We start from the raw sequence: 23,019 nt of genomic DNA, 5'->3' as shown, positions 1-23,019 counted from the left end.
AAAAATGCAATGTAATTTCATTCGTCTTTTTATTTAACCTAGTTCATAAACCTATTCTTTCTCATGATTATTCAAAAGTAAAGTCATAACATTTTGGTAATTGCCTAGTACTCTCTTTGGGTTCTAAGCTCTTAGATCCTTGTGCCATTGCTTCTTTTAAATCAGATGTAAAAGGTTTTTCTCTTCTGGTTTGTTTTGAAGTAGGACCATAGTATTCATATGTGGGAGGTGGTTCTACTTCAATACAACCGGAATCACATTTTCTCTTTTCAGGCATATTTCTTTCCATACCAGAATCTTCTTCATCACTTAATTCATTGTTTATAGGGATAGGTTCCTCAGCTCTCACGAAATTTTTATATTTGACAATTATTTCGTCTTTTTTGGTCGAAAAATACAGTCCCTTTTGTGTTGCACTAATATCACCAATAATTGGAGGTGAAGGTATATTTACTGGTCTTACATCTGACCAAGATTTATTCTTGGTAGTCTCTGAGTCTATTTTGTTGCCTCGTGTATCAAAGCTGTACTTTGATTTAACAGAGTTTGCTGTTTGTGGAGGAGCAAAATCATCATTTCGCTTTGATCTTTGTTGTTCGACATATTCTTCCTGTGTCATTTCTCTAAACTTTTTCACATTACTATTAGTACCTTCTTTTCCAACATCCCATTCGCGTATATAAGCTTCACGAAACTTTTGCCTTTCTTTCTCTTTTTCTTCTCTTTTCTTATCTTCTTCTTCTTTGGCTTTCTTATCAGCTTCAGTTTTTTGTTTTGTAAGAAACTCCAATAAACACGTCGTAAAATCTTTTTTCTTTTCTGTAATAAAGAACAAAATAATTTAAGTTGAACTTGTTATAATGTGTAATATTTTAGTCACTAGCTAAAGCTAGTGACTTTTTATACCTCATATAAATATGAGGTATAAAAAGTCCAACGTCTAAAGTATGACGAGATAACAATGTAGGTAGGGATTATTGTTTGGGGCAATCATAATAGGCATCGTTTATTAAGTACCATGTGTCAAATTTTTGGCATCAATCTATTACACACTAATCATTTAACAAACAATTCGAAAGGAAAATACAAAAATGGAAAAAATTAAAAACAGTGCTTTGATACAAGTTCTTGACCCAGCAAGGAAAAAAAGGTCTAACAATCACTCATTGTCTTACTTTAGAAAAATATTAATATTAATTTAATGCCGCATGTTCAAAAACTCTATAATACACATTTGTTATTGAGCTACTTTTATTTGTTTTAAATTTAATTAATTAGTGAAAGAAAATATCTCAACGACAACGAAGTAGATCTTGACTTAAAAAATTAAAAAATATATATTAAAACTCAGGAAAATATCTCTATCTGATACATATCCTAAGGATTATATATAAAATTGAAAATTATTCTTTTATTAAATATAAATTACTACACAGAATTTAGCTCTGCTGACTTTTACAAATTATACCAACCTTCGGGATCCTCAGGTGGTAAGCCAGCTCTAGCTCTCTGTCGAGCCCGCGCAGCTGCAACCCTTGCCGCTATTAGTTCGTCGCGTTTTTTTCGTATCTCCTCTGCCTGCTCTTGAGCCCGCAAGGTATCCTGCCTTCGCTTTACAAGCTCTTCCATTTGCTTACGGCGCTCTGTCTCGTCAGTACTAAAGGCGTAATAGCCAACACCATGAATTCTCGCCTCTGTAAAAATTATTTACTTTACTATAGTTTAAGTCAACTGATACACCAAAAAAACAAAAAAAATACATACCATCAAAAAGTATATCTTGGTAATGGATATCTTTTTCCTTAGCTAACAGCTCTCTCTCTTGCTGTTCCCATTTATCCCGCAATGACTGTAGGTAGTCATTTGTCTTTTGCACTAAAAATGGTTTTTCTGGCTGTTGAGGAGGTTCTGGTGCCTAAATAAAATATTATCAGATTACAAGAAATCTTTACTTGGTATACATAAAAATTATTATTTAATATTATATGTTTATTAAAACCAAATCTTTTGTTTATTGTTTTAATCAAAATGTTATAATTACCTCTTTATCCAACTCTTCATCCTTAGTTGCATTAGTCATTGCCTTCATGAGTTCCTCATCTCTCTTCCGATAATGCTCCAAATCAGATTTAAGACATTTTCGAGTTCTGCCGAGGAAGTCAGTAAATTCAGTCCTGTGAATTATTAGATTATAAAATGAAATAACTTTTATCACAAGAACAAGAATAAGCTTGCAATATTGTATGTATGATTTTCAAGTAGCAATACAATACTGACGATTTATTAATTTAAATAAAAATAAATGATAAATCTTTTAAAATTTTTGTAAGATAAACATATAAACTTTTCTTTTATCACAACAAAAAAATATGATAATGATCATGTTTTACTGACTAATTTTGGTTGAGGTGACCATACTCAAGGGAGGCTAGCCAATTGGGCAGGATTTTATAGTGCAAAAAGTACTCTTCATAGTCCATTACTCTCATAATTTAATAATACAATAAATAATAAATTTGAATGTAAGCAAGTTTTGTATAAATATGAAAATTTAAATATAAAATATAAAAAAAATATATATATCAAATACCATTGACTATCATCATCTTCAAATGGAAGTATTTTTTCCAATTCTTCCAATTTGGGTTCAGGTTTTGATAGAGCTTCTTGTTTCTTACCCTTGAAGTCAACCAAGAAATTACTAGCTAGTTGTGAGTTACCTGCACCTTCAGTTAAATGCTTATATAATTCAGCTTTCTTTTCCAATGCAGATCTTCAAAAAAAGTTTTAATCATATTTTAATAATTCATAGTGAACAACTAAGTATTTAACACATAACAATAGTATGTATTAGCATTCAAAGCAAATAGGGAATATTTATTAATTCAGAGCCGAGATGGCCCAGTGGCTAGAACGCGTGCATCTTAACCGATGATTTCGGGTTCAAACCCAGGCAGGCACCACTGAAATTTCATGTGCTTAATTTGTGTTTATAATTCATCTCGTGCTCGGCGGTGAAGGAAAACATAGTGAGGAAACCTGTCTAATTTCAACGAAATGTGTCTAATTTCAACGAAATTCTGCCACATGTGTGTTCCGCCAAGACGCATTGTAGCAACGTGGTGGAATATGCTCCAAATCATCTCCTCAAAGGGAGAGGAGGCCTTTATCCCAGCATTGGGACATTTACGGGCTGCTAATGTAAAAAATGTAATGTATTAATTCATAAATATTATGATAGATATAAGATATAGATATTAATATACACATTTTGTAGAAAATTACAATAAAGATAAAGGAGAGGAAAGTCCAGAGATGAGCCACTAAAATACGAAAAGAGATAAAAAAATGTTACTTAAGTCTATAGATTATGAAGCTGGAGCGAACACCTTAAGCATCTTACTAATTTGAAGTACCCAAATTGTTAAAATATAATTTCCTTTACCAGTGTATATAATAAAAGTAAAAAAATATTCAAAACCAGAGTTATTAAAAATATTGGGGCCTTATTAACAAGCAAAAGGGTAAAAAATGTAGATGCTTTGACCTATACTATATTGGATTCACAGTATAATGTCGTACGGTATTATGCTTTGGGGTAACGCAGCCGCTATCCATACTATATTTGTGCTGCAGAAGAGGGCTATTCGCGCAATCTATAACCTGGGAGCCAAGGAATCTTTGAGGTATAAATTTAAAGAAATTAAGATATTGACTGTTGCTTCTCAATATATATTCTGTAATGTTTTGTATGTACGGAAAAATATTAATGTTTTTATGAGAAAATGTGATTCTCATAACGTTGGTCGTCATAACAAGGAACAAACACAATCTTGTTACTCCTGTTACTCGACTGCATAGAGTCAGTAACTCTTTTGTGGGGCAATGTATACGCTTCTACAACAGGATCCCAGAAAGCGTTCAAAATGCTTCTGTTGCGAAATTTAAAAAAATTGTTAAGGAACGCTTGTGTGCGAAAGGTTACTATACAATTAGTGAGTTTATGTTTGATAGCACACCTTGGGAATGAAACGATCGCCTCCTGGTTGTTTCTACTCATATATAATTATGTATATAATTAATTTGACGTAAAAAAAAATTCCCGCTGAGTTTCTTTCGCCGGTTCTTCTCAGGTCAGGGTGTTTTCTTTTTCCGAACCGGTGGTAGTGTTTAACTTGACAATCAATAAGAAAGTGTAATACTTCTATATTGAATAAAGGAATTTGAGTTTGAGTTTGAGTTTGGATATGAACAATGTTATAATTGTATAAATTTGGTACTTACTTTGACCTTCGACAAGCCTCAAACTCTTCAGCATCTACAGCTCTCAAATTATCTTTTAAACTTTTTTTTGTTGGGTTATTTCCTTCGGTTTTATTCTTTTTATTTTCAGATTGCGAAGGTTTAAAGTTCTCTAAATTGTGTTGGGGTAGATGTTTCTTTTCTTGTATTTCTTCTTGTTTTTTAAGTAATTCTGCCTTCAAGCTTAATAGCTATAAAAAGAAGACTCAAGATATTAAGTAATTCTATTTACTTACGATACGTATTTGGTAAAGGTAATCATAGGCTCATTATAAAGATTTTTACTTACTGTCGATTTATTAAACAATATTTTCTTTTCTTTTTGTTCGTTCATTTTGAAGATATTGAAGTATGTATATCAATTTAATGGAAAGAAATATGCGTCTTTAAAAATATAGCGTATTTATTTATGTATATATATCTTAGATAATAACATTAAACATAAAAGAGAAATAGTTCAAATAATATTTGAGGAGATTTGGGCATTGTATAAATTATTACATAGTCAAATTTAGTCAATAGACATAAAACAACAAATTGTACAGGCGTACACTGTCAATTGTCACCTGTCAGCTGTCTCAAATCAATTCAATTCATTAGTTCTTAAGTTGGCAGGGGAAGATTATTTTTTATGCGTAAGGTATCTGTTCTTCATTTCATTATCCAGTCCTTTTTTAATAACAGATTTCAACATACATATATTGCTTTTTGAACTGTTTGTAATCGCCACCTTCCTTTTGATCGATACAGTTATGTTTGCAACTTACACCATCGTTACAGCTTTATAAGTTTTTTTATTAGTCCATCACCTACAAAAAATATAGACATAAAATAAAACTACAAATATTATTAGTAAGAATTGATAGTTATATTTATGGATTATTTCCAAATTTATTTTGTTCCTTTAAATATATTTATTTACACGGAAATGAAGACATAGGACTAAAATCGAAATTGAGGAAGATTGAAAATGTCGTGTAGTGGATAAAAGAGTTAAAATAGCGTTGAATATTTGCCACAAGTGCGTTTTTCAAGATTTAAGCGATCATTATTTTGGTCTCACGGATTGTCTGAACTATGATCTAGAGTTCACAGTGTAGTGGTCATCTAGATTAGGTCGTACAGATTGCGTGGACATGGAATGGACGAGGATGCAACAGTTCTATAGCGATTTTTTTACCCTTGGACATTCTGGGTTAGATTTTCCTTATATTAATAGCGTAAACATCACAATTTTTAGAAAAAATATAATGTAACATACACATACATTACATTATCAAAAATATACTAAGTAAGTGAGAAGTATTGACTCCCTTAAATTTATATCTCAGTTAATTTTTAGGGTCCAGGATCATCAATTGTATTTATATCGGTTGTGTTTCTACCAGGTGAAATACCCTAAGATAATATATTATTAAAGTTACTATACAGGCTCGCCGTATTCACAACACATGATATACTTAATTCCTCAATTCCCACAATAATAATAAAAGCCTTTTCAGATCAGAATTCAGATTTCTTAATAAATAGGTTACAATAAATTTAAAATTCAAAAACTAACACTAACTCTTAACTAAATAAAGTATTTAAACTAATATCTGTTTATTGGTTATCATTTGTAGATCTGTTTGCGTCGGCAAAGGCCTCCTCCAATCTTTTCCATTCATCCCTTTTTTGAGCCACTCTGTTCCACATGAATCCTACCACTTCATTGGTCATTGTCTTCACCTTTTCTGGGGTCTACCTCTCTTCCTTTTGCCATCTCTGGGGTACCACCGTGTCACTCTTTTGCTCCATTTGTCGTGTCCTCTTATCAAATGGCCAGCCCATTTCCATTTAAGTCTTTTGACTTTAATTGTTACATCTGTAGTTTTTGTTTTATTTCTGATGACACAGTTTTTTAATGTCTATAATAAACTAAATATTTTATATTATTTGTTACCATTATAAACTAAATATAAATTTATACTTTTAATCTATTTAGTAGTCTTTTTGTCTTTGTAGTTTTCTATAAATTTATATAATTATAAAATGAAACAAACCATTTATCTTTCTGTGAATGTCGATTAAAATTTAGCATAGAATTTTATACAGTGAATTGTTTATGAGGGAAAAAACACGTTCATACAATCAAAATCGATTGTCTATCGATAATATTGAATAAAACAAATCTACCGATAGACCTATCGATATCCAGATTAGTTTTTGAGGTCAACTATCAATAGTCGAATATCACTAGTTCTATAATATACAAAACTGATTAAATAATTTAGACTGTCGCCTTTAAACATCAAACAATATTAAAATCATTATATTATTAATATTTGGATACGCTAAATAGAACTAATTCATTTGACATTTCCAATATTCTGCTTTATTTAAGAATTTAGGACAAGATTAAATATATCCAGAATTATATAAGAAATTTAATACAAAATTAATTTTACGCAATTTACTGGCTAAAATATTTTTATTTGTTAATTTATTTCTTTGTTGTGACGTGCCTAGATTTAAGCGATTTTAGGAAATACTCAGAGCCGAGATGGCCCAGTGGTTAGAACGCGTGCATCTTAACCGATGATTTCGGGTTCAAACCCAGGCAGGCACCACTGAATTTTCATGTGCTTAATTTGTGCTTATAATTCATCTCGTGCTCGGCGGTCAAGGAAAACATCGTGAGGAAACCTGCATGTGTCTAATTTCAACGAAATTCTGCCACATGTGTATTCCGCATTGGAGCAGCGTGGTGGAATATGCTCCAAACCTTCTCCTCAAAGGGAGAGGAGGCCTTTAGCCCAGCAGTGGGAAAAATTTACAAGCTGCTAATGCTTCTCCTCAAAGGGATAGGAGGCCTTTAGCCCAGCAGTGGGAAAAATTACAGGCTGCTACTGCTAGGAAATACTCATATTTCCTAAAACACAGCTGCTATAACATTTGCCTAATCCATAGTCTGTGGGCATAGACTATTGACAGAGCATTATAGCCAACCTTAAGAAAACTCATGACACACTTTACAATTGACATCTTCGCATCGCAATGATCTCAGTGGTTTTTTTAATGATTTCATGGTCATCCTGACAAACCTTTCATTGGTAGTGACGACGTCTTATTTTGCAAACAAAGAAATATACGCTGATTAAGTTAATTCGATAATATATTAAGTAAACACGAGTACATGAGAGCCACCCTTCTCCATAGTTTCCTTTTCTCCTTCGTATAGTGAATTGAGTGTGTGAAACAAAATGTCAACTCCTGCCAGAAGACGTCTGATGAGAGATTTTAAGCGGTTGGTATATTTGGCCTAAATTACAAATTCAATTAAACAAAAATAATGTTGTTTTATTTAAAATATAAAATTAACAATGCTGAATCATCAACTTACATCACCGTCACCTTCATTGATTTCTATTCTGTTCCACATAAGAATTCAAGAACAAATCAATATTTTACTACCTATCAAAGAGTAACCATAATATAAACGGTAATAAAGCATTATTGTGTGGCTAACTCGAATTCAGAATTCCGACGCCGAAAGATGTTTTAAACTAAAGTGTATAAAATTGTTTTAAATTACCAATTTTTTTCTAATTATAGCTTACAAGAAGACCCACCTACTGGTGTCTCAGGAGCTCCCACGGATAATAATATCATGATCTGGAATGCTGTGATATTTGGACCTCATGATACTCCATTTGAAGATGGAACATTCAAACTAACCATTGAATTTACAGAAGAATACCCCAATAAACCACCAACAGTTCGATTTGTATCCAAAATGTTTCACCCAAATGTATATGCTGATGGTGGTATTTGTTTAGACATATTACAAAACAGATGGAGTCCTACATATGATGTTTCAGCAATTTTAACTTCTATACAGGTAAAATGAGTGAAGTTAATAAATTACCTAGATGTATTTTATGAAAGTTATTATATATAATTAAATTCTTCCTTTCAGTCTTTATTAAGTGATCCCAATCCAAATTCACCAGCAAATTCGATGGCTGCACAACTTTACAAGGAGAATCGACGAGAATATGAAAAAAGAGTCAAAGCATGTGTAGAACAGTCCTTTATTGATTAGTATGGGCTACATATTTCAAACACCATGTTTGAGAAATCTCTGCTGGTATTGGCTGACACCTCCATTCATTGGGACTTGTGTGTAAATTTTGAATTGTAACTTTATAATCTAAACTTGTTTTACTGCAACCACCTTTCTAAGCAGTCAAAATACACAATTAATTTTACATAGTTAAAAAAATATTGTAAACATTTGTCACAGGTAGAATATATGATAAAAGATATTCATCAATATTAATATATATATTGACAATATAGGAATGTGTGCATTGCATACCATTAACAATAGGATAGTAGTGAGTTTAAAACATTATAAAATATAATGTATTTTTGTTTTTTTTTTATTCTTATATTCAAATAAACTGTTTTGTATTTTTAAGTGTTTGGCTATCTTAACAGCATAATGTTGCCAAATTTTCAGTGTTTCTTTTAAACAAGTTGTCAAAATAAATTCTCTTTGATAAAAAACACTTTTTCCAATTTCTTTATTACAGTTAAATTCATCAATTTATATATAAACATTGCTTTTTATATTAATATTATCACGCATCTTTAGAAGAAAATACATTATACATTTATTTCATATTAACAAGTCATAAAAATAATTTTTATGTTGTATAGAATATTCTGTAACTGAAAGTAATAAAATTTTTTAAAATATTGAAATTTGTTTTGAGTTTAAGCAATGTTGACTAAGAGAAAAAAATATTACTTTGTTTATTTTTTTAATATACTATACTTGTTTAATTAGTTACTATAACTTACTGCTTTAATTTACAAAAAAAAAATAGAATAGTTATCTAAATACACACAATGTTAAGTGGTCCCAATGAAGGATATCTAGGAAGATGTTGAGACAATTTTCTTGCCTTTTGGTGGACTGAAAATTAATAGTTTCAACTGATTAAGTAGGTGTGTGTACAATGTTTGTCTTCTAGTAAATATTATTTTTGGTTTGATTGGTGTTTTAATTACATTTTTATAACAAATGAAAGTTAACAAAATCATGTATATTTCTGGTCTTAAATATGCTTATGCTTAAGATATATTGAAACTAATTTAGCAAAGCCACACATTAATTAACTGTTTATTAAATAGGATTTGCAATAAAAGTATTTTTATTAAAAAAATATTTTATAGAAAAAGCTCTTACACCTTTATAAGAATTGTGAACAATTTTATTGCTATCAAATAAATAAACCTTAATTTAATATACAAACTGACCCTTAATCAAATTGAATTACATTACAAAAAAGACTGATCTACACCTATATATATTGTAATACCCATTATAGATAAATATTTACACATGATGTTAATATACTGTTTCTGGATATATTATTTTCAACAATTTTAATATCACAACTTGTGTATGATTATGTTATAATCACCTAAGCCTTCAGCCTTAGTTATCATTCCAAGAATTATCATCTAGTCTTAAGATCTTCTTTTACTTTATAAAGAATAAGCTCCATGCACACACTTGCATCTTCAGCACTATCATGACCATCTACAGAATTTTGAATAATTTTTTTTAAGTATTCTGATGATAGGTTTCTTAATGCTCTCTTGTATGGTGGACCCATTTTGTGTGGAAATAGTACACTAGTATCAATAACTGTATCATGAATAAGTTTGAGTGCTTTAAAATCAGATTCTAAACTATGACCTATCAGAATAGTTTGGCTAGTAAACATAGCAAGTAGTGTTGCTTGTACTTCCAGAAGTGTAGTCTTTACTTCTGACATTTGTTCTTCAGTGATTCCTGAATATCTTGTATTGTAGTCAATAATTGGATGAAGAGGCTTGATAAGAGTCTCATATACTACTTTACATGCTGCATCAATCACTGTTACCCTGGTCAAATCTAACCCTTGTGTTGTATAACACATTTCACAGTCCAATGAGTATACACCATAATCCTCCATTATGTTTTCAGGTGGTAAGGTTTTCACATAACCTTTTAAATTTTCGAAATCAACATATTCATAAACATGACTTGAAGCTATACAACAACCATCAGAAGTTCCATCCTGACTGCAGCACTGATAGCGAGCCTCGCCCCGCACTCTATATTTATTGTTAGGGTGGTAAATACATTCTTCCTTAATTGCTGCAAATCCTTTTTTGTCTACTGTATAATTTTTTTTACATCTGCAACAAGTTCTTATTAATCCTTTTGGTGGATTTTGTTTATTCTGACCATATATGATAGCTCTACCCTTTACACCGCTGCTATGTGGTCTGGGATATCCATTTTGTATTAGTTGTTCTTCTGTTAAAATCCATTTTTTTATATAATTATACAGCTTAGAACCAGTTAACTGTTTTGTGTCTACAGTATTATTTCTATTTTTGTTCTCTATGCTCCATGAACCAGCTGTGCATGATTTACTTACTGTTCCTTGTTGGCCTCCTCTTTGTAGTGTTGATAAGTCTCCACCAGATTTCTTTACTCCGTTACATTCTTGTAGTTCTTTTTTTAATCTACTAATTGTCAGAACAGCTGAATTTTTATAAATTTGTACAGTAGAACATTTTTTACTTGTTGTTAATTCCTCATGCTGGGCTCTGGCATAAGCATCTGTTGCTGAGATGTATATTTTTAAACTGTGATCGATCATCAGATTTAAATATGTTGACCTTATATTTACTGGAATTTTTGAACCAAGTGGCTCAAGAACCCCAGGTCTATCTATAAACTTTTCATTCGGTATGTGTGCCACTCTTTGGGTACCCTTCTTAACAGTTTGTATAGATGTACTAGGAGAGGGGTCTATTTGCTTGGCAGAATTTATGGTAGAAGGAATAATTTTTTTTGCAGATAACAGTGTTGATGCATAGGGAACATGAGCAATGCGAATTTTAGAATTACTCTTTGTTATATCTGGCTTTGGAACTAAATTTGTAGACATAACATTTTCATTAGTACTTTTTGCTGCATGAAATTCTCTTACTTTAGCTAATCTTTCTGCCATAGCTTGCGCAGCATTACCTTTAAAATCAGGTTTCACTGGAGCTTTGGGTAATATTTTAATATTCTTTTCAACAGTTCTTGATATTCGTTTTTTACTTTGTGTTATGATTTCTTCATTTTCAATTTCATTTTCTACCTTCTCAGGTTCTATTTTGTTTATTTTTTTAGTTGGTACATATTCTTCAAATATTCTTTTACATTCTTGTGCAATAGTTTCTTCATCAGATTCAGACAACTCATTTAATTCATCTTCAATGAGTTCGTCATAATTATGATCATCGTCTTTATCAGATTTTATTTTTGTAGCAGATTTATCATGTTTTTTTCTGTGTTTTTCCCTTTTTTCTTTTGATTCCTTGTAATGGTGATGCGATTTATGATGATTGTTATCAATGCGCTTTACATCTTTAGCTTTATTTTCATGTTTTGAATGTTTTGATGAACTACTTCTTGAATGTTTAGAACTATTATCGGAACTTTTGTCTCGTGAATGAGACTTTTTGTCTGATTTATCTTTTTTTTCAGACTTGTTCTTATCTTTACTTGAACTTTTATGACTACTTTTTTTATCAGAACTTGTCTTTTTCTCTTGGGAATCCTTTTTCTCGCTTGATTTTTCTATTAATTTGTTTGATCTATCTTTATCAGATTTTTTTGGGTCATTTTTATGTTTATCTGATTTTGAGCTTTTGGTTTTATGCCTGTTTTCTTTACATTCCTTAGAATCTTTTTGTGGTATATTTTTAATATCTTTTTCTGACTTTTCTTCATCAAGAATTTGGTCTAAAATATCAAACTCTGGCCCTAAGTCATCTAATCCATTAAGATCATTTGAAAGTTTTCTTTTCTTCGTATTTGGTTCGTCTTCATCACTTGAAAAACAAGGGACTAATGATTTTGGTGTTGGCTGGTAGGTAACAGAGGGTAGTTGACCTTTAACCTTTGTTGGTTTATACTCTAATATTTTTTTTTTATTTACATTTTTATCAGAAGGGATATAATTTACTTTGGAATTCTGTGTCTCATTAAGAGTATATTCTGGTATTTCAGCTTCTGATCCTGGCAAGTACTTCTCTTTTGATTCACTCGATCCTTTTGGAGTATAAGGATCCAACGGTACAGTTTCAGAACCTGGGGTATACTTAACAGGTGGTAAATAAGTGAAGAGCTTCGAACCATTAGTATCTACAGGTCTCTTAATCGGCAAACTGGCTGGCTTTCTCGGTGTATATGGCACAGGTATATGTCTCTTTTTTTGTTCATTAATGTCATCATTATCGGAATCTGTACTGTTTATTTTATTTAGTTCGGCTATAGGTGTAGGGTTGTATGTAGCTTTAGACGACTGAGGTTTTAAGTTATTTGCCTCAATGTCGGAATTAACTTGCGTCGATGAAGTTGTACCACTCTCTGTTTGCTGTAAAACTTTTTGGACTGCAGCTGACACTAGTTTTTGAAGAATAGCACCGCTTTCCATTCCATCGTTACAAACGTTTTGTGGTTCTTTCTTAACATGACGAAAATGGCAATAGGGACGCTCACACAATCCGCTGTCGTAAAAAGGACAATTAATCCCTTTAAAATAACCCGTTGAGGGTAACATCGTAAATAAGCTTTCCTATTTCATTCAACAAATTTGAACCACTCCATGAACTCATATAACCACAACTGAAAACATACATAACATAATATCAGTTTGATTATAACCAGGCACAGAGTACGTACTAGTACTACATTATGTATTAAATGTCGGAACTTGCATATCCATTATCCATAGACTAGACCATAATCTATATTAATGATAATATATTTTGTCAACACTCTTTGAGAACTAAGTAATGTTTGTTGTATTATTTTAATTAAATGTAAAGAACGTACCTGTGTATTTAATTCAAGACATGTTAAAACAGAGGCCGGCATTTAAAAAAAAAAACCTGAGATACGTCACTATATAGCAATATATAAGCGGTAGTTCCGGCGCCGACAAATATGAAACTTATGTCGTCTGCGGTAGCTTTCGTTTTACTTTAATGCGTATTATCTAGTTATAATCCGTATAACTTAAAATGTATTATTGAAGTCACTCTTCGAAACTAGTCAGATACATACCTCTCTTTTTTGTGCCTTGATTTAGCAAAAAGAGCAGGAAACCAAGCATTACTTAAAGTTACTTTGCGTTTTGATGACTTATACTATTACTAGTATTTAAATCAAAAATTGTGTCATGGTTATATTTATTTCAAAATTTATGTTTCACAATATTACTTGCATGACCCATGTTTCAGCAAATAGAAATTGGAAACATCATAGAAAACATCTTGCCAATATGGAGATATTTCTAAAAATTATTAGCTTATTTCCTTTGACTTTTCACGGAATGTCAAAACTCGTGACAGATGTGCTAGATAAAATAGCAAGTTGTCTAGAGTATTTATATCCTGACTTCGGTGTTTAATTTGTTAAAATGTTAAACGATGCTGTGAAAGATTATGCCGAATATTTAAAATTAGATCTGTCCAGTGGTTTTCAAACAGTGCAAAATGTGATTGATAATATGATAACCAGGCTTGAAGAGTTAACTAGTGTTCTACAAATGATAAAGTTAAAGAATAAGGATTGCAGTATAGCTATTACTGAAGATATATGCAAATACCGTAACGAAGTGACGACACTGTCAAAAAAAATATTAACATTAAGTGAAATAGTTTTAAAATTGCAAAACAATGTAGAATTGCTGGAGAAGAGAGTAGAGAAAGCCGAATCTGATTTCGGAATACAGACTGATAATAAACTAAAAAAATTTTTGAAACCATTTCTTATGAGAAAAGATACTCAGCCTGCCAGTACGCCAATAGCAACTCAGGATAAAATTGTTCTTTCAAGTGTGTTAGATAAATTTGAGGAGAGTAATAATTAGTCATATAATATAGTACAAAGAAGATATTTTTAGAATCATTTATTCAGAAAATAAACTTAGTTATATAAAATGTTTTATTTTATTGTGTTCCTGTAGAGCCAAATCCACCATTTGCCCTCTTTGTTTCAGTTAAGTTTTCTACTTCAAGTAAATCAGGGTGAAAAATCACTTCACATATAAGCTGAGCTATTCTATCACCTTTTTTAACCACAAAGTCTTGATCAGAGTGATTAAATAACACTACACCAACATTTCCTCTGTAGTCTTCATCTATAACACCAGCTGCGAGAAGAGTATAATATTATATATCCTTAATAAAAACACATTTATACAATCCAAATAGTAATTAAGCATTTTTTTATATATATATTTGGTTGGGTTGTGGCTTTATAAAACATTTATATGAATTTTTATTTTATAGTTTAAAAATTACTTATGGCCATTTTACTTTGAATAAAAAGTGTGAATTGCTTTGTCAAAGTATTATAATATATAAGCTTTGTATAAAAGAAAAGCAAATTGAACACTTATATAAAATTAATGCATAATATTTTTTGATTTTGGACTCACCTCCAACATCTATGAAATTTTTAACAGCTAAGCCAGATCTAGGTGCCACTCGTCCATAACAACCAGTGGGCAATTCAATTTGTAAATCTGTTTTTACTAATTCTTTGCCTTTTGCTGGTACTTTGTAATCATAGGCACTGAAAAAGTGAAAAGATTAATATATATATTTTCAGGACAAACAGGTTATATTTTAAGATATTATATAAAATTTTAAATTAATTATATGTACAAAAGCGTAATATGTGTGCCTCTAATAGTTAAGTCATATTAACTATCATGGTGTTTTAAAAAAATGGAAATAAATATACTTATAAAACCTTAATGAATTTTATTTGTAATAAAATATTAATCTTAATAGTAAAACATTACTTTTAGTCAGACATAAATATTACAAGATATTTGTATAAACACAGAAAATAAGTTGTCAATTTCTTAGTACTTTAATTTCATTTTTTATTATTATTATTAAAAAATTACATGTTTATGTTTATTTATCATCTGCAGTGGCGTAGCTATCGTAGGGCCAGGTGGTGCAATGCACCAGGGCCCCTGAGCTCTGGGGGCCCTCTAACCTAAGCTATGAAAAAAGCTTTGAATAGAGGTGAAGTATGGATTTATCTTACTAATGATATGTTCAACTCACTGTATCCTGTATCCCATTATTATTACTATCTATAATTTTGAATGCCAATATACGTTAAAGAGGGGGCGAGGGCCCAATTTTTTTCTATGCACCGGGGCCCTTACCCACCTAGCTACGCCACTGATCATCTGCATATATTTAAATAATACATAGTAAATGTATTTATGGATATTTCAAGCAATATTGTTGAATATGTTTTACAAATTTAGGTGAACATTTGTACACCTCTTCACTGATTTTTTATTCATCATCATTTGAGTGTTAAGAATGCCTTTTGTACAGTTGACCTACAGTAATGTCTAATCTAACTTAAAGGTACTTAGAAAGCGGATTTCTTGCGGCAATCAAAATTGATATACATGTTTCAACATCTGACTTGTTCTTGAATAGAAATTATGACTTGTTGAAAAATCTCTTCTTAAAAAGTTCCTTCTGGCAAATTCAATCATCTGATACTTGGGAAATGTTTTAAGGATTCCACAGTTCAAATACATTTTTGTAATATTTATCTTTGTATATTATTTTATTCTATGGTGTACAATAAGACACGCCAACATTCCTTACAATGCCAATGTGTCACCAACCTTGGCTGCGAGATGTTGTCCCAAAACAATACTAAGTATTGCTGTTTCGCAGTAGAATACCTGATTAGTGAGTGGTGCCTACCCATATGAGCTTACACAAAGCCCTACCAGAATTTAAATATAATGAATATATCTTATAATATCTTAATTGTAAACAATATGAAAACCTTAAAATCCACGCAGTTATGATGATTTAATTTGATTAGTATATTTTTTAAATTATTGCATCAATATATTTTGTGCGATATTAAGTAACGCATTGAATCATTCGCATGATTTTGTGTTTTTAATGAAACTACTGAGATCTTACATCACAAGCAGTTATACATAACATAAAAAGAAATGTATAAATTATTTGCAATTAATACATACATAGTTCTTGTATAAAATGTTATTATATTTAAAATAATATGTTTACATAGTTACCTTTTTAAATCAAATCCTGCTGCACGATCTGATCCTTTTACAGGCGGGAATGCATTATCAGTAAGGCGTGTGAATTTTAAAAGTGTTCTTAGATCTTTGTTTCCAGGCATGGTCGTTTAAATTGTTTGTTTAAAGCTTTTCTAATGTGTACTTAAAGAAACTTAAGATTTTAACAAAATATTATAATAATCTAGTAATCGATAGGAATATATGACAAAATCAATTGAGAATTGTGAAACGTGATAAACAAATACAATAAATGAAACTTCGTATTCGTAGGATTATGAATAACGATTAACGAATGCCGAATTGCCGAGTAACGACAAAAATCAAAAATGACAAAATATATAGTGAAAGAAATGGCGCCAAAACCACGTCTAATTTATGTCTATGGTAATTAGCAAAACTTTGAAGTAAGCAATAGATAATTAAGCATATACAAACAAAAATTATATATGTAATTATTTATATTATTATAAAAACATACATATCTTTAATAAAGCATATATAGTTTATTTTTAGTGCTTTACATCTTGTAGGTTAGGTTTTATTGTTGCAGAGTGCAAACATAAGAAAAAAAAAAAAACAAATTACCTATATGAAATAACAATAACAATGCTTTTATTTTAAAAAAAAATGTGCAACATTATGCTTATACATAATATTAGATCTGTATTACTCTGTGGAAAAAGTTACAAAAAATTATTGTCTTTTCTGTTGGTTTAGCATGGTTAATGCCAAATAATAATAATAAATCTGTTTTGCATTACAACAAAACAGTTATTATGTGTGTGAGAAAACACACAGCATTGTTTGAAGAAGCATCCATAAATCTTACCATAAACAATTAAAAAATAAAAGTTCATCTTACCTCTCTTTCCGTCCTTTGTTACCTTTCTCTTTCACACACAGCAGAGCGCGCCATTTTGTTTCAAATTTGCGCGCCACTGACATTGTCAAATCATAGTCTTCATCCACCACCAGCAAGCACCTTGCTACAATGCTGTGTGTTTTCTCACACACATAATAACTGTTTTGTTGTAATGCAAAACAGATTTATTATATGTGTATCTAAAACACACAGCATTGTTTGAAGACCTGTTTGATATCTGCTGGTGTAAGAATACAAACGCTATGTGAATTATAATCAATTAAAACAAACATGATGTTTAATATATTCTATATATTCTATATGTTCAACTTCCTTTACTGAACCCTATAATTGAATATACTTATCATGTCAGTAGAAATAATATTTAAACATAAAATCTATATTCATCATATTATAATTAAAAAACAAATAAATTGACAAAAATATATCTCAGGAATTAACAAAAAAGAAATAAAGTTAGAAAATAATTATTAATTCTACCCCTAGGTAAATAAAGTAACTTTATCAATTGAGATCAATATTTATCAACAAAAATATACTAAGTTTATGTATTTCAAGTTAGTCTTGAATATTAAATCAAAATAATAACAGTATTTAATTAAATATTTGAAAAATTCTTCATTAGTAAGTCTTCCTTATAAGTATCTCCCCTTTTCTCCACTACTCGACAGTAATACTTTCTAAAGGTCTGGGCACTTCTCCAATTGCCTCTACTTAAAATCTCATCTATAGGTCTATTTTCCAACCAGCTTCTAGATGCTACAGCAGATCTTACACTACCTGGTGTTGCATCAATTCCCTTTTCCTTAAATATTGATTTTATCCAGCCTGCTATCATTGTTCGAGTGGCTGGTTTAATCACACCCGTAATTGATATAAATAAGTTATTTAAACCTCCTTCTAAACGTCTAGTGTTGGTTACCTCAATTAGCTTTTTGATGTGTCTTACTGGACAAAAACATTCTTCAGTGTGTTGTTTTAATAACCACCCAGGTTGTCTATTATTGATATCATCTGTCTTTGAGCCAAACCTTGGCCATAACTTAATTACTCCCTTATCTTGGTCTATTTCTAAACTTTCTTCAGATACATCCAAGAGTGTGAGGTCATGAATTCTTCTTCCAGAAGCTAAAAGAAGAATTATTGCTGTTCTTCTAACTATATCAAAAATTGTATTACAATTTGGTGTGTCTTTAAGCCATTCAAATAATAATGATGTGTCCCATATTGGTGTCTTTCTTTCTTGAGGTCTTTCTAAGGAAATAGCTTTTAATATTTGGTTTATAAAAAAATTCTTTGATAAATTGTTTAAACCACAGTAAGTAGAGACTGCAGACTTATGTAGAAGTACAGTTCGGTAAGCTAACCCATCTTTCAAATAAATTTTGGCTAAAAATCTAGCAACATCTATAGCCTGAGGCATCTTAGGATCTTATTCTGTGGAATTTACACCATAAAATCCATCTTTGTATAGGGGCCTTATAAGTAGTTTTAGTTGCTGCTCGCCAACTCTTATTTATTAATTCCTTTTCCTCTAAGGACCAGTGCGCTATTTTATCTGCCCACCCCCAACTTTCCACGCTAGCAGCTTTAACTTCTCCAGATGTGGTGGGTTCTTCCCCGTTGTCAGATCTATTAAATAATGATGTAGGTCTGGTATCACCAATGGTTCTGCCAGAGTTCGTGCTCGTAAGTCTGTCAGCCAAAAACATTGTGTCCACTGTGGTGCTATTATTATAAATGTCCCCCTGGCCGTGTTTAGGTGACGCAACACCCTTGGCATTAGACTTGGTGGTGGAAACACCCAAGCCAAATCGTAGTTCCATTGTCGACTGAATGCGTCGCAGAATAAGGCGCAACCATCTCTGGAGTCCCAGGTTACGTACCGTTTTACGACTGCGCTGTCTTGGGACGCGAATAAGTCGACTTCGGGGACGCCCCATATTCTGAATACGGCCTCCGAGGCCGGGGGCAACAAATGCCATTCCGGCACTGGTCGATTCCTTGAAAGGCGGTCGGCTATGCCGTTGTACCTCCCCGGGAGGTACGCCGCCGAAATTTTTATGTGGAGCCGCTCGGCCAACTCCATTAGCTTCATGGTCAACTCTAATAAGGCTAGAGAGCGCGTGCCTCCTTCGTTTCTTATATGCGCCACCAGAGTCCTGTTGTCTGACTGAACTAAAATGTGCGCCCCTCTTAGATTCACTTGTCGTGAATTTATCGCGCAGTACACTGCAAACATCTCTTTGACGTTTGAATGCCAAGACTTCTGGTGTCGCAACCATTTCCCTGACAGACAAATCTCGTTTAATTGAGCACCCCAGCCTGCATCCGCTGCATCTGTGGTTAAGAAATGAGTGATCTCCCTCTGGTCCAGATCCACACAACTGTGGCCTATGGCTTCGAGCCACCAGGTTAACTCCTGCTTCACAAGAAGTGGAACATTTAACTTTTGTCGTAAATTGTGTTGAGGAAAAATCTTTAAAAACCTCTGTATTCGCCGACAGTGTAGGCGTCCACGGGGAATGGTCATATTTGCGAAGTTTAAGAGGCCTAGCAGACTCTGTGTCTGTCGAAGAGCGCAGCAGCCCGCCCTTAGAATTTTTTGGATTACAGATTGAATCTTTGTTACCTTCATCTGAGGTAGGGCCATTGTAAAGTTGTAAGTGTTCCATAAAATTCCTAGGTATTCGAGTTGCTGAACAGGTGTTATCAGGGATTTTTGAAAATTGATATGCCACCCCAGACTCTCGAGAATGCTTATGGTCTCTGTGACTTGGTTCACCAATAAGCTTCTGTCCTGGCTGACTAAAAGAAAATCGTCCAGATAGACCATTAGTCTGATACCTCTTGTTCGCAGGATCTCTGCGATCCAGTTTGATAAGGCTGCAAATGTTCGGGGGGCAGAAGAAAGGCCAAAGGGTAGAGCTGTTAGCTGTAGGACTTCGTTGTTGTAGTAAACTCGAAGAAATCTTCGGTGTGATTCTGCTATTGGTAGGTGGAAATAGGCTTGTTGTAAATCTATCTTGACCATCCAGTCGTTCTTCTGTAGCAAGTCTATGACATCCATCTGAGATACCAAGTGGAAATGCTTTGTAGCAATATATCGGTTGAGCCCTCTTAGATCGAATATTGGACGGAGCCCACCATCTGATTTTCTTAGCAAAAACATCTTGGATAGAAAACCCGTATTCAATATCCTTGGTGTTTCTAAAATTCCCTTGTCTTTTAGGTCCTGAACTATTGTAGTCATATTTGTGGATATCTTTGTTGCAAATTTCTTTAATAATTTGACTGTTGGGTACTGAAGAGGAGGCTTCAATTTGAAAGGTATGCGGCCTCTGGTAATTATATTTATAATAAATTGGTTTGCACCCAAAGCTTGCCATCTTTGAACTGCCTGTTGCAAACATCCCCCTAGAAACACCCTCTGAGTCCTTATAATGTCATTTCTGTTTCCTGGTAAAGTTGGTAGCACTTTCTTTGTTGTTGTTTCGAAAGTTAGATTGTTTCTTAAATGAACGAAAATTATTATTATTATTCCTCATCTTCTTACTGGTCTTAAAGTTTCTATTTGTATTTTGAATTTGTGATTTATTATCATATTTGTAACTAGTGGATGGACGATCATGTGTTGTTGGTTTTTCTTTCAAATAGCTTGGCATGTTAAGCCATGTTTGTGAACCACCTAAGGACTGAATTAAAGGTTGCAAGGCTTCTCTACTAAATAAATGTTCTGAGCTTGGTGGAATGTTTCTTAGAGTTGATCGCAGGTTAATATTACTAATTTCTTTTAAAATTCTCTCTCTTCTTATTTCAATGCATTCACCTCGCCTGCCACAAATGATTTGCATAATCTTTTCAGAGCATTTATGTAAGGATGAACCTGGACCAAACAGTGTTGATACTTTATCAAAGAGTAATGTAGCATTTAAATCTCTTGGATTTGAAGCAGCCCAATTAACAATATCTTGTAAGCTACTCTTTAAAATTTCCCTCTGTTCCAGCTCGGCATTAGTTAAGCCAGCTAACATATTCTCAGCTGATGTTAAATAATCCTTAGTCTTGTTAAAATGACAAAGTTCCTCATTAACCTTTAATGCAACAAAACCTGGCGAAGCAGCAAAAGATTGTAATGTTGATTTATAGCGAATTCCCTTCCAAGCCTGAGTGTCAAAATGTTGTAAACGTGTAACTTCATCTAAACGTTCCTTAATAGCTACGGGAATAACCCTCTTCTCATCAAACTCTGTGTTTATATCCCCCATCTGCAACTTATTAATAACAGGACAAGGATTTACTAAAAATTCACTCGCAGGAACATCTGTTCTCTCCACACTACTGGGATTCATATTATTTACTTGCGAATTTTGAGTCAAGGCCACAATATAATGAGGCAACTGAGTTAAGTAGCCTGAAATGTAATCTACCTGATTAACTAGTGAATCAACTCGCGGGTCCGACCCACGGTGTTTATACTTACGTCGCTTATTAGGTGGAGGTGACGCCAAGCCCTCCTCATCTTCCGAAGATGAAGAAGACTCTCTTTGATCGCTGGACACCTCGGATACTTGTCGAGACGACCGCTCTCCATCCGAAGCAGCGGCATCCGTCATATCCTTACCCTTACCTTTACCGTTTACGACACTCATTTGTAAATGGTTTCCTTAATGCTCTGCAAGCACGTTTTTAACAAAAATTCACTATATTATTTAATTTTTGAACTTCTAAAAGTTGATAGAAAAATTTTAAAAGTTTACGCGGCAAGATTTACAAACGCTATGTTTTGACAATGTCAGTGGCGCGCAAATTTGAAACAAAATGGCGCGCTCTGCTGTGTGTGAAAGAGAAAGGTAACAAAGGACGGAAAGAGAGGTAAGATGAACTTTTATTTTTTAATTGTTTATGGTAAGATTTATGGATGCTTCTTCAAACAATGCTGTGTGTTTTAGATACACATATAATAATCTTGAGTGAATGATTATCCACTTTAGAAACTATCAAAAGTAAACACGATAAATGTAAAAAGTTCTGTTTGTGTTCACTATGCTTAAATGGACCATAGTAGTTAAATAACTAAGAAAGACAACGCCAAAAGCGAGGTCACTGAACAAATCTATTGCTATCTATAACTATCTATCAAATATTCATATTAGTTTCTGTAACATTTATTCTTTAATTTGATTATAGAATACTATTTTATTTAAAAATAATAATAATAGCGAAACAGGTTTGTTTTCTATTTTAAATATCTTAGTAATGGTTGAAGCTACAAAAAAAAAATTATATTTAATCAGACTTAGAGAGTAGGTACATGATTACTTACAATACTTGTACGATTTTTTTTCCCTTGAATCAATCATCATCATTCGGTAGTTAATGAATCAAATACACTTGAACCAAATCCATAATTTAGTTAATAACATAAGTAAAATAAGTTCAATAAACTCAATTGCTTACATTTACTGTTTTTTCTTTATATAGAATCTCAAATAGCTTTATATATGTATAAACTGCTCTTTTCTCTTTGCCAAATTCAACGTAACAATTTTAAGCCTGGCCTCGAGACCGAGCTTTAGGAAAGAGTAAAACTTAAAAAAAACTTTAATGGACATTAAAGTATGA

At 32.2% G+C, this 23,019-nt stretch overlaps 4 protein-coding genes across 4 annotated transcripts; 1 reads left to right on the top strand and 3 right to left on the bottom strand.

Annotated features, from left to right (window-relative positions):
• Positions 1 to 12: 12 nt before the first annotated feature.
• LOC125071463 (coiled-coil domain-containing protein 174) lies at positions 13 to 4,861 on the bottom strand. Its single transcript, XM_047681721.1, has 7 exons — positions 4,592 to 4,861; positions 4,285 to 4,493; positions 2,591 to 2,773; positions 2,042 to 2,174; positions 1,765 to 1,915; positions 1,473 to 1,694; positions 13 to 819 (listed from the first exon to the last, which is right to left on the bottom strand). Exons 1-7 carry the CDS (start codon positions 4,634 to 4,636, stop codon positions 68 to 70), a joined length of 1,695 nt encoding a protein of 564 aa, XP_047537677.1. The 5' UTR covers positions 4,637 to 4,861; the 3' UTR covers positions 13 to 67.
• Positions 4,862 to 7,313: 2,452 nt separating this feature from the next.
• LOC125071521 (ubiquitin-conjugating enzyme E2-17 kDa) lies at positions 7,314 to 8,949 on the top strand. The gene is made up of 3 exons (XM_047681805.1): positions 7,314 to 7,588; positions 7,897 to 8,182; positions 8,261 to 8,949. Exons 1-3 carry the CDS (start codon positions 7,545 to 7,547, stop codon positions 8,384 to 8,386), a joined length of 456 nt encoding a protein of 151 aa, XP_047537761.1. The 5' UTR covers positions 7,314 to 7,544; the 3' UTR covers positions 8,387 to 8,949.
• Positions 8,950 to 9,371: 422 nt separating this feature from the next.
• LOC125071520 (RNA exonuclease 1 homolog) lies at positions 9,372 to 13,114 on the bottom strand. The gene has a single exon (XM_047681804.1). The coding sequence runs from the start codon at positions 12,963 to 12,965 to the stop codon at positions 9,813 to 9,815; it is 3,153 nt and encodes a 1,050-aa protein (XP_047537760.1). The 5' UTR covers positions 12,966 to 13,114; the 3' UTR covers positions 9,372 to 9,812.
• A 1,170-nt stretch (positions 13,115 to 14,284) lies between these two features.
• LOC125071523 (deoxyuridine 5'-triphosphate nucleotidohydrolase) lies at positions 14,285 to 16,885 on the bottom strand. The gene is made up of 3 exons (XM_047681806.1): positions 16,503 to 16,885; positions 14,850 to 14,986; positions 14,285 to 14,561 (listed from the first exon to the last, which is right to left on the bottom strand). The coding sequence occupies exons 1-3, from the start codon at positions 16,610 to 16,612 to the stop codon at positions 14,359 to 14,361; spliced, it is 450 nt and encodes a 149-aa protein (XP_047537762.1). The 5' UTR covers positions 16,613 to 16,885; the 3' UTR covers positions 14,285 to 14,358.
• Positions 16,886 to 23,019: the final 6,134 nt, after the last annotated feature.

Source organism: Vanessa atalanta, chromosome 19 (assembly GCF_905147765.1).
Source record: "Vanessa atalanta chromosome 19, ilVanAtal1.2, whole genome shotgun sequence".
NCBI classification, from domain to species: Eukaryota; Metazoa; Arthropoda; class Insecta; order Lepidoptera; family Nymphalidae; genus Vanessa; species Vanessa atalanta.
The sequence above is the reverse complement of the archived record's forward strand: the minus strand, read 5'-3'. Positions and strand labels throughout refer to the sequence as shown.